This window comes from Rana temporaria, chromosome 9 (assembly GCF_905171775.1).
Source record: "Rana temporaria chromosome 9, aRanTem1.1, whole genome shotgun sequence".
In the NCBI taxonomy this organism is placed as follows: domain Eukaryota; kingdom Metazoa; phylum Chordata; class Amphibia; order Anura; family Ranidae; genus Rana; species Rana temporaria.
Window position 1 is genome coordinate 45,832,330 of NC_053497.1, and position 12,148 is coordinate 45,844,477.

General features: G+C 44.4%; 1 protein-coding gene across 1 annotated transcript in view; it reads right to left on the reverse strand.

The window, feature by feature from the left end:
• MED29 (mediator complex subunit 29) overlaps nt 1-12,131 on the reverse strand; it is a 40,650-nt gene extending 28,519 nt beyond the window's left edge. The window contains exons 1-2 of the mRNA XM_040323364.1: nt 11,883-12,131; nt 6,237-6,295 (exon numbers count right to left, since the gene is read on the reverse strand). Of these exons, the coding sequence (XP_040179298.1) occupies nt 6,237-6,295; nt 11,883-12,065 (242 nt within the window). The 5' untranslated portion in view covers nt 12,066-12,131. The remainder of the gene's footprint in view (nt 1-6,236; nt 6,296-11,882) is intronic.
• Nucleotides 12,132-12,148: the final 17 nt, after the last annotated feature.

Sequence of the window (12,148 nt, forward strand, 5' to 3'; positions counted from 1 at the left end):
ATATATATATATATATATATATATATATATATATATATATATATATATATATATATATATATATATATATATATATATATATATATATATATATATATATATATATATATATATATATATATATATATATAATCTCGGATTGGAGTAGCCTGCTCGGATTGGCTTTGAGAGTCAGAGAGGCGTGGGCTGATGATGTTACAGCCTCTGCCAATCCAAGCAGGCTTTGAATTCATTAATAAAATGCATCGCTCGTCGTGATTGGCTCCAGCAAGAATGAAGAAGAATATGGCTCCAGAAGGAAGAAATATGAAGCGTCTGAAGCCTCGGAAGGGGGGGGGGGGGGGGTCGTCTTCTACGGAGAAGACAGGCAAAAAATTGTAAAAAAAAAAATTAAAATAGGGGGTTGTCTTATACGCCCGGTCGCCTCTTACACCAGCAAATACGGTGTGTATATATAATATATATATAAAAAAAAAAATACATAAATGCATCAACATAATCTTCATACAAAATCTGCGAAATACAGTTATCCAAAAGTGCTGTAGAGTCAAAGTGCAGTTTGCGCTCCCCTTCAGTGTGCCCACTCAAGCCGCTGTGGACCCCCTAATGACAGGAGTCGAATGCGCTTTATAAGTATCCTGGGTATGCTGGCCTTTGCTGTCCTCCTCACTGGCCTGGCTCCTCAGTGTTTAGAGAAGTAAAGTGCTTGTGCACGTGTGGATAAATAGGCAAAAAGAGATCCAGAGAGTCATTTCATTTATTAATTAAAATCAACAAAACACTCACATTTGGATATGTTTTTAACCTGTTGATTGTAATTAATCAATGGAATTACGCCCTGTGGATCTCTTGCCATTTTGGATCAGAAGAGACTGGAATAATTTTGATCAATTTATGGGCAGGCTGGTCATCCACAATTCCATCACCTTTGGACAGCCAGGCCTGTTGGAAAATTTTCGCTCGCTCAGTGTCGCCAATTACAGCCCACTACACTGATTAGTGTATTCAGACGGCTGGGAATTCTCACTTCCAGACCACATAAGCTCAGCAGCAGGGATTCCCCCATCCACATTTTGAATTTGTGGATGTGGGAATTAATTAATTTTCCTTTATTGAACGAAAGCAAATGAATCATGTTTGGCCTGCCTAATGGAGTGAATATTTCAAGCAGTGAGACCGACAGAAATAAAACCCCTTCACCTTACACTATCCAAAAATATACAGAAAATGTTTTGATTTTAGCTACAATTTAACAGATGAACTGAAAGACCAGAAGCTGTGAATTATTAAAAGCCAAAGTACACATGACCACAACATTGGGGTCAAGCGATGACGTGTCGTAGTTAAATCATGGTTGAGTAAACCACTTGATCAATCTCAACTCGATGACCTGCCATGCTGCTACGCAATGTCTGAGGTCCAGCGTTCAGGCATGTGGTGCCTGGTGAACCTTTCAAAATGAGTTCCTTCTATACAAAGGCCTGTATTTAAAGAAGAGTTTGGCCCCAAAAATGTATAATATATATATGCTGAGGATGCTGTAGTAGACTGTAGTAGCTTTTCCACCTACAGTAAAGCTGCGTTGTCTTCCTGCACTGGTACAAGCAACTTCTCTTCTGCAGCAGGAAAGACTGCACTTGTATGGCATCTCTGCCATTCAGGAACAACCTTGTGGTTTTATCCATGAACACAAGGCATTCTCTGATTGGTCAAGGTGGTGAGACATGAGGATGAGGTCACAATGTCCACCCCAGCCAGAAGACAAAAATACAAAGGGCTAGATTCAGAAAGAATTTACGTTGGCGTATCTATTGATACGCCACGTAAATTCAAAGCTACGCCGGCGTATCTTCTGTCTGTATTCAGAAAGCAAGATACACCGAAATTAGGCTAAGATCCGTCTGGCGCAAGTCTCTTACGCCGTCGTATCTTAGGGTGCATATTTACGCTGGCCGCTAGGTGGCGCTTCCGTTGATTTCGGCGTAGTATATGCAAATGAGTACACCGATTCAGAAACGTACGTGCGCCCGGCGGATTTTTTTTACGTCGTTTGCGTAAGGCTTTTTCCGGCGTATGGTTACTCCTCATATAGCAGGAGTAACCTATGTTAAGTATGGACGTCGGGACAGCGTCGAATTTTGCGTCGTTTGCGCAAGTTGTTCGCGAATAGGGCTTTGCGTAAATGACGTTCACGTCGAAAGCATTGACTATTTGCGACGTGATTAGGAGCATGCGCACTGGGATACGTTCACGGACGGCGCATGCGCCGTTCGTTAGAGACGTCATTTACGTGGGGTCATGTTTTATTTACATAAAACACGCCCACCTCTTCAGAATTTGAATTCGGCGCGCTTATGCCGGCAGATGTACGCTACGCCGCCGTAACTTAGGGCGCAGGTTCTTTGTGAATCCAGCCCCACTAAGTTAGGGCGGCGTAGCGTATCTGAGATACGCTACGCCCGCACAAACTTACGGCGGGCTATCTGAATCTAGCCCAAAGTGTTTCCGAATGGCGGAGGTGCCATACAGGCGTCTCGCTCTCTTTCTGTAGCAGAAGGAAAGCCACTGTGCAGTTTGATTATATTGAATAGATTTTAAATTATATATATATATATATATATATATATATATATATATATATATATATATATATATATATATATATATATATATATATATATATATATATATATATATAATGGTTTTTCATCTTCGATGCTCACTTTTTTCATTGTGATCAAATACCAAAAGAACGCTCTATTTTTGTGAAAGAAATTCTATAAATCTAGTTTGGGTAAAGTGTTGTGTGACCGCGCAATTACCAGTTAAAACAGCAAAAATTTCCCTTGTCATGAAGGGGGTAAAACTTTCTGGAGGTCAAGTGGTTAAAGGTGCAGGCTCCAATATTCGCTTACTAATAGTTACATCAGTACCGACCGAGTTCCGGATCTGAAACAAGCACATTGGAAAAAGCAAACACTTCTCAGAGTTCACCGTCTGCATGTATGTTACAGGTCTGGGACGCAAGTACTGACGCCATGACTGGGATCACAGCCCTGGAATCTACACCTTTAAAGACCAAGTCAGCAATGTCAGCTGTGATCACAGCAAGTTGCTAATCAGCTAAAGAGCTAGGGGTACATTGAGTGATCAATACATCAACACAGAAACATAAACCCAGTAACCTCATGTATCCAGTCAGAAAAATATGTTCCCGTCTACAGTAAAGCAATAAAACAGCTATAAAAAAAAATGAAACTAAATTTAAATATGCTTTTGTGTGCTCCAGACTCCTTGAAAAACAAGGCCAAGTTCTAAAACTTCTGCAACTATTTCAGGGACTTTAGGGTTATAGCGCCACCTTGTGGTACATTTAAAATAACGCACAATAAATCTGATGAAATACAGTAAAAAATAAATAACTTTGGTACAAATCTAGTTATGTGAACTGTGTTCTTGTTTAAATTTGAACTCTATTGGGGGAGGGGGGGCCATACTTTCCTCATAGCGTCACTACTTAAAGAAGTAGGGCCAAAGCTCTCTTGGCCCTTCTCCTGTAGGTTCTACACACGTGACCCTGGACATCACTCATCCGGTCCAGGATTGATTCCAACTAAGGTCCCTCAGGGTTCTGTCCTGGGACCAATCCTGTAATTTATTCATAAATGACCTGGAGGATGGGGTAAACGGCTCAATCTCTGTATTTGCGGACAATACTAAGCTAAGCAGGGCAATAACTTCTCAGCAGGATGTGGAAACATTGCAAAATGATCTGAACAAATTAATGGGTGGCAAAAATATGAATGCAATCTACGCACGGTGGGGGGGGGTATATCTGGGGGAATTTAGGATGGAAAAGGACCGGGGGGGGGGGGGTCATAGTAGATGATAGGCTCAAGCTGCTGCAAGCAAAGCCAACAGAATATTGGCATGCATTAAAAAGGGGATCAACTCCAGAGATAAAAAACAATAATTCTCCCACTCTACAAGACTCTGGTCCGGCCGCACCTAGAGTATGATGTCCAGTTATGGACACCTGTCCTCAGGAAGGATGTGCTGGAACTGGAGAGAGTCCAGAGAAGGGCAACAAAGCTAATAAAGGGTCTGGAGGATATTAGTTATGAGGAAAGATTACAAGCACTGAACTTGTTCTCTCTGGAGAGAAGACGCTTGAGAGGGAATATGATTTCAATGTACAATTACCGTACTGGTGATCCCACAATAGGGATAAAACTTTTTTGCGAAAGAGAATTTAATAAGACTTGTGACCACTCACTAAAATTAGAAGAAAAGAGGTTTAACCTTAAACTGTGTAGAGGGTTCTTTACTGTAAGAGCGGTTAGGATGTGGAATTCTCTTCCACAGGCGGTGGTATCAGTGGGGAGAATCGATAGTTTAAAAAAACTATTAGATAAGCACCTGAACAACTGCAACCTACAGGGATATACAATGTAATACTGACATATAATCACATACATAGGTTGGACTTGTGTCTTTTTCAACATCGCTTATGTAACTATGAACACTCAGTTCTCAGTTTTAGAGGTGGCAGGGGACAGATGCAGCATCGGACCAATGCTGCATCCACCTTAGCAGTATAATTGTTTTTTTCGATTCCTCTTAACTATAGTTGCATAGCCGGTAAGGTTGAATAAAAGACACCAGTCAATTCAGTTAGACCTGTGTAGGTGTGTGATGCATGTTCATGTCGATAATCATTTACCATATCCCTGTATATCGTGTTTACTAAGAAGCCCATCCAAGAGTCTTAAAACTATCAAAACTTTCCGCTGACACCACCAATTGTGGAAGGGAGTTCCTTGCCGCCCTGACAGTGAAAAAAACCCTACTTGGCTTAACGAGGAAGTAAAGTCTTATTTAGTACCCCCCCAGGGGTTTACAACCTCCAAGGATAAACCACTTCTCTTCCAACTTCAGTGAGTGGCCACATGTCTTCTTACCAGCCAGAAATTCCACTTCATTACCTGGTCATTTTTTAGTTCTCAGCATTGTGACTGAAAATTACTCGATTATGTAACACTGCAGCCAAAGGAATTTTATATCATTTATACATCACTGCCCAATGCCTTGCTGTCACAGGACATTTGACTCGGTTTGCCCAGTTTCAAACTTTTTTTTTTTCCCAAGTATTTTATTGGGTTTTTGGTATAATTACAAATTACAGGCATTACATTCAGTACATTGTAGATAACAGTTTTCACAGGGCACATTGCATGTGGACGTTCCCTGGGACTTCTAACAGGCACTTTAAAGTGCAACCGGGAGCCAGGGAGCCCGTAAGTAGGCGACAACCATAATCTGTCTCCTTCAACAGGGATCCACGAATTGGAGCCCTATAATTGTGCTAGTCAGTAAGCCTAGAACAAGGGGGGTTGGGGGTTAGGGATAGCACAGTGCAACAGGAAGGGCACCAGACCTAGGGGCAACGGCCCCCCACCCATCCACCCCCAAAGGGATCAAACTCAGCCAATGTTACTTCACCACAGCTGCAAGCCAACTGCCTTATAAATGGTGCAAGGGATATAACCGCACACCACCCCACTGTTCATAAACATACAGCAGTAGTGTTTTGTTATCACATTATAGATTGCTCGTGCAATGATTAAAACCCATCTTTTTCCCCTTAGAAAGCAGCAACAGCCTGAGTAGAAAAGCCCCTCCACGGCCAGCTTTTATTTAGAAAATGGCAGTGGATGGGGCTTTTCTACTCAGGCTGTTGCTGCTTTCTAAGGGGAAAAAGACGGGTTTTAATCAGAAAAGGTTCCTTGATTTATGTGGAAGCAGCCATCTCCCAGCTGAGGTCCAAAATGCACCTTGCCAACTCAGAGCTAGAGATTTCCAATCAGCGGGCAGCATGAGCTTTGCAGATTGCACAACTATAGGTCAGACTTAGCAAGGACATGTTAGGCCTCTGCAGAAAGACCACTGCTTCCACAGAGAGACCACCGATTCCACAGAGAGACCACGTCCTTCTCTGCATGCTGGCAAGGGACAGACTTGGAAAAATGCACTTTAATCAATAAAACATAAAAACACACTAAACAGTAAAGTTAAGCCAATTTTTTTGGTATAAATGTGAAAGACGATCTTATGCCACGAGAATTGTACTTTTTATTCCAAGCAAAAATATTGTAAGTTTAGCCAGAACCCTGCAGCACTGTGGTCAGGCCTATGAGAACCTGAGAACTATGAATATATACAGCACAAATACTTACTGCCCATTATCAATATTTGTGTTCTGGGCCAGATTCAGAGCTGCGATTTTCATGAGATTCTAAAAAAACAAAAGAGCACACAGATAATCAATATTACAAATATATACATATCAAATGTGGAACAAGTAATTTGTACAGGGGTTATAGGGAGCACAAAATGGGAAAGCATCGATTTGTAAAGAGGGTTTTAAAATCATTGATCTCTAACAGTTTCCTCCAGCACATTGGCAGTCTCGAGAGGAAAGATCCCTGGTGCCGCACATCCACGGTGTCCTATGGTGGTAAGAGAGGCAATCATAGCCTTGGCTCCCGCCAGGCCATGCCCCCCATGCATTTCACTCCGCCCCCCCAGAGCTTAGTCATGGGGATCCCCTCTAACCACCATAGGACTCGTGGATGTGCAGCCCCAGGGATCTTTCCTGTCTTACTTCCAGTAACTACACCAACTGAGACATCACCCACACTACTCCCCATAGTGATCGAGCCTGAGCGGCACGCTTAACAGCCTCCTATGGGTCACAGTGAGTCCTTCTCTAGCGTGTCAGCAGTCTCTTGCCTCCTCCTCTAGCATTGTTGGCAGACTGTCTCTAACCGTCTCCTGTAGCATGTCGGCAGCCTCCCACCTTCTTCTGTAGTACAACTGCAGTCTCTAACCAACTCATATCTGCAATCTGACAGCTTTTTGTAGCATCACATTTACTGAATATTACGTGCATCCTTTTGGTAACCTCAGGGGCCACACTTAAAGTGATGGTAAAGCTTTGTTTTTGTCTTGTTTTCTAAATAACAAACATGTCATACTTACCTCCACTGTGCAGCCCGTTTTGCACAGTGGCCCAGAGCCTCGACTTCTGGGGTCCCCTGGCGGGTCTTGTGGCTCCTCCCCACATCAGATACCCCCCCCCCCCCCATGAGAAGCGCTCTCCCAGGGGGTTACCTTGCAGGCACGTTCCCGAGTCATTCATTCAGCGTCCATAGCTGCCGAATGTATGATTTGGCCCCTGCCGCCCACGTCACTGGATTTGATTGACAGCAACAGGAGCCAACGGCTGTTCTGCTATCAATATATCCAATTAACAGTTGAGAAGCCCAGGCAGAGGAAGAGAGCGTCTCCGCCAGGTAAAGTTCCAGGACTCAGGTAAGTAAAACTGGGGGCTGGGGGGGGGGGGGGTCAGTGACTGACAGAAGTTCTCTCACCTTAATGCATAGGATGCTTTAAGGCAGGGGTCTCCAAACGTTTTCAACAAAGGGCCAGTTTATTGTACTTCAGACTTTAGGAGGGCCAGATTGTGGCCAGCGGGGGCAGAAAATGTCCTGGGCCCAGAATTGGTGAGAATAAATATGGCCTCAAAGTTTGTGGTCAGGAGGAGGAGTAATTGTATCCCATCATTGGTATCAGTGGAAGAAATAGTGCCCCCTTGTTGGTGTCAGTGGGAGGAATAGTGCTTCATATCAGTGGGAGGAAGAGAGCCCCAAGGCCCAGATAAAGGCTAGCAAAGGGCCACATCTGGCCCTCAGGCCGCAGCTTGGAGACCCTTGCTTTAAGGTGAATTTTTTTTTTTTTACAACCCCTTTGAGTCCCCATATATCATGTGAGCCGACTACCACTGAACTACATGAACACTCAGCAACAGATAACTTTTTTGTTGTTGTGAAAGTTGAGCAAACCTCTGTCATAAAAATAAGATACAAATGAATAGCCCATTACAAGATAAACAACAAAACCAGCAGCTTTTATTTCCAATTTAGAGATTTCCTGTGTTTTACCTAGGAAGGTCGCTGCTGCCTGAGGAAAAGGCCCTTTGTTGTCTCCAAAGGTCGCCGTTTTCTGTGGCGACAATGAAATTCATCTTCAGGCTTCATTTAACTTTAAATAGGCGTATGGACCAAACTGGCCCATACCAACTACAGCCGTGGCCAAAAGTTGAGAATGACACAAATATTAATTCTCACAAAGTCTACTGCTTCAGTGTTTTCAGATCTTTTTGTCAGACGTTAATATTCTATACTGAGGTAGAATTACAAGCATTTCACAAGTGTCAAAGGCTTTTATTGACAATTACATTAACCGTTTAACGACCGCCGCATGTGCATATATACGTCCACAGAATGGCACGTACAGGCAGATAGGCATACATGTACGTCCCTGCCTTTCTGCGGGTCGGGGGTCCGATCGGGACCCCCCCCCCAGTACATGCGACGGTCGGTTCTTCCGTGGGAGCGATCCGGGATGAGGGCGCGGCTATTCGTTTCTAGCCGCCCCCTCACGATCGCTCCCCGGAGCTGAAGAATGGGGAGAGCCGCATGTAAACACAGCTTCCCCGTGGCGGCATATCGATCGAGTGATCCCTTTTATAGGGAGACACAATCGATGACGTCAGACCTACAGCCACACCCCCCTACAGTTGTAAACACACACTAGGTGAAACATAACTCCTTCAGCGCCCCCTGTGGTTAACTCCCAAACTGCAACTGTCATTTTCACAATAAACAATGCAATTTAAATGCATTTTTTGCTGTGAAAATGACAATGGTCCCAAAAATGTGTCAAAATTGTCCGCCGTAATGTCGCAGTCACAAAAAAAAAAAAAAAAAAACGCGCTGATCGCCGCCATTAGTAGTAGAAAATAAAAAAATTATAAAAATGCAATAAAACTATTCCCTATTTTGTAAACTCTATACATTTTGCGCAAACCAATCGATAAACGCTTATTGCGATTTTTTTTTTACCAAAAATAGGTAGAAGAATACGTATCGGCCTAAACTGAGGAAACATTTTTTTTATATAGGTTTTTGGGGGATATTTATTATAGCAAAAAAGTAAAAAAAATATTGCATTGTTTTCAAAATTGTCGCACTATTTTTGTTTATAGCGCAAAAAATAAAAAAACGCAGAGGTGATCAAACAAACACCATCAAAAGAATCTCTATTTGTGGGGAAAAAAGGACGCCAATTTTGTTTGGGAGCCACTTTGCACGACCGCGCAATTGTCTGTTAAAGCGACGCAGTGCCGAATCGCAAAACCTGGCCTGGGCATTTAGCTGCCTAAAGGTCCGGGGCTTAAGTGGTTAAGTTTATGGAAAGAGTCAATATTTGCAGAGTTGACCCTTCTTTTTCAAGACCTCTGCAATTCTCCCCGGCATGCTGTCAATCAACTTCTGGGCCCCATCCTAAAACCGATGGCAGACCATTCTTGCATTATCAATGCTTTGAGTTTGTCAGAATTTGGGGGGGGGGGGGGGGGTTTTGTTCACCAAACTGTCCTTGGATGATTGGAAGTGAGTGAGCCGACTCCCTGGGCCGAGAAGCAAATCGGACACATGAATGGTCTCAGGATGCTTTATTGTTGGCAGGACACAGGACTGATGGTAGGGCTCACCTTTTCTTCTCCGGGCAAGTCCTCAGCAGTACAATTCCTGTACATTTTGCAGAATATCAGTCTGTCCCTGATGTTTTTCCTGGAGTGAAGTGGCTTCCTTGCTGCCCTTCTTGACACCAGGCCATTCCCCAAAAGCCTTTCCCTCACTGTGCGTGCCAATGTCCTCACACCTGCCTGCTGCCATTCCTGACCAACAGCTGAACTGGTGGTGCCCCAATCCCGCAGCTCAATCAACTGTATGAGATGGTCCTGGCCCTTGCTGGGCTTTCTTGGGCACCCTGGAGCCTTCTTCACAACTGAACCTCTCTCCATGAAGGTATGGCATGGGTCTTTAAACTACGGCCCTCCAGCTGTTCAGGAACTATAATTCCCATCATGCCCAGTCATGTCTGAATGTCAGTGTGTTACAATGCCTCATGGAATGTGTAGTTCTACAACAGCTGGAGGGCCGTAGTTTGAGGATCCCCGAGATAAATGGTTGATTTAGGTGCAATCTTAGCAGCAGCAAAATCGTTACTTGTGAATCCCTTTTGTGCAAAGCAATGATGACTGCATGTGTTTCCTTGCAGGTTAACAGAGGAAGAACAAGGATTTCAAGCACCATCCTCCTTTTTAAGCTTCCAGTCTGTTATTCAAACTCAATCAGCATTACACAGTGATTTCCAGCCTTGTCCTCGTCAACACCGACACCTTTGTTAACAAGAGAATCACTGACATGTCAGCGGGTCCTTCTGTGGTGGCGATGAAATGCAGTAGAAATGCATTTTATGGGATGAAGTTCATCTTCATGGCAAAGAGGGACTTTGCAAAGCATCGGATCACCCTTCATAACATTGGAGTATATGCAAATTGATAGAATTTTAACCGCTTGCCGACCCCCGCACGCCAATGTACGTCGGCAGAATGGCATGGCTGTGCACATTGGCGTTCAGGTACATCCCCTTTAACCAGTTACCGACCAGCCGCCGCAGTTTTACGTCGGCAGGTCGGCAAAATCACGTGATTTTGCATTTCAGCCACTAGGGGCCCCCTGCTCGCCCCTGGTGCCGACGCGCGTGCCAAGCGGGCGCGATCACCGCCGGGCACTCGCGATCGCTCGTTCCAGAGCGAGAACCGGGAGCTGTAAACACACAGCTCCTGGTCCTGTCAGGGGGAGAAATGACTGATCGCATGTTCATACAATGTATGAACAGCGATCTGTCCTTTTTCCTAGTCAGTCCAACCCCCCCCCTTCAGTTAGAACACACCCAGGGAGCATAATCAACCCCTTCCTCGCCCCCTAGTGTTAACCCCTTACCTGCCAGTGACATTTTTACAGTAATCAATGCATTTTTATAGCACTGATCGCTATAAAAATGCCAATGGTCCCAAAAATGTGTCAAAAGTGTCCGCAATAAGGTCGCAGTACCAATCTAAAAAAATAAAAGGAATCGCAGATCGCCGCCATTACTAGTAAAAAACTAAAAAAAGTCTGTAGAAGGACAATAAACTGGCCCTTTGTTTAAAAAGTTTAAGGACCCCTGCTTTATTGCATATACAGACCGATTTTACTAGTTAAAGTGGAATTGATGTAAAAAAAAAAATATATATTTTGAATAGAATAAGGGAGGGTTTAATTTTGCCATCTGTATCCCATTAGAGAGATTTCTCTTCACTTCCTGTCCCATAGTCATACACAAATATGTATACATGGGATATACTGCACTGTGCAATAAGTGAACACAAAAATTAGCTGCCGAGACAAAGCAGAAACTGGTGAAGAAACACTTTTTCATATTCCCCTGTCCCATAGTCATAACAGGAAGTGAGAGGAAATCCCTCCATAGGGGAATCTTTGGTTATTAGGAGTCCTGGTGTCCCCATTGGCAGATTTTCCTTTATTCCTGTTCTGTGACAACCCACAATTTGGGTTTCCTTTCACTGATAAAGACAGACAATCGGGGTTATTCACCACAGACAATAAAAACAAAATCCACACTGCTTTCAGTTCTACTTTCTGTAGCTGAATATGAGGTGTGAGCACAGCTGTGTCTTCAGAGTTCCTTCATATCACTGAGAAGGTAGTGAGGAAAGGATAAGGCTGCCAGCCCTATAACATACAGCAAGCCCCGCCCCCACAGTCCCCTCTGAGGGGGGGGGGAGCAATCACCCATAGCAACCTCAGGCCTGGTTTCCTCTTTGTAGTGACTGGATCTGCTCCTGTGGTCCCCCGTGCTCTCTAGCCCCACCTAGTGTATATGAGTGATAATGCCCTCAGCCCGGGTACCTGCAGACTCTCCTTCAGCTGCGGGATGAGCATCCTGTACCTCTGCACCGGGTCGAAGTCCTGCTGCTGTTGCGGCATCCCCATCTGCTGCTGCTGTGCGGCCCCGGGTCCGAGTTGGGGCCCGGGGGGTCCGCCGCCCGCAGGTTGCTGAGGACCCAGCGCTGGGTTCATGGGCGCCGCCATTGTTCAGTGGCGAAATCACGTGACTCAGAGCGATGCACGGAAGCTTTGGTGGGCGGGTCTTGCGACTCCGCCTCGCCTTCTTG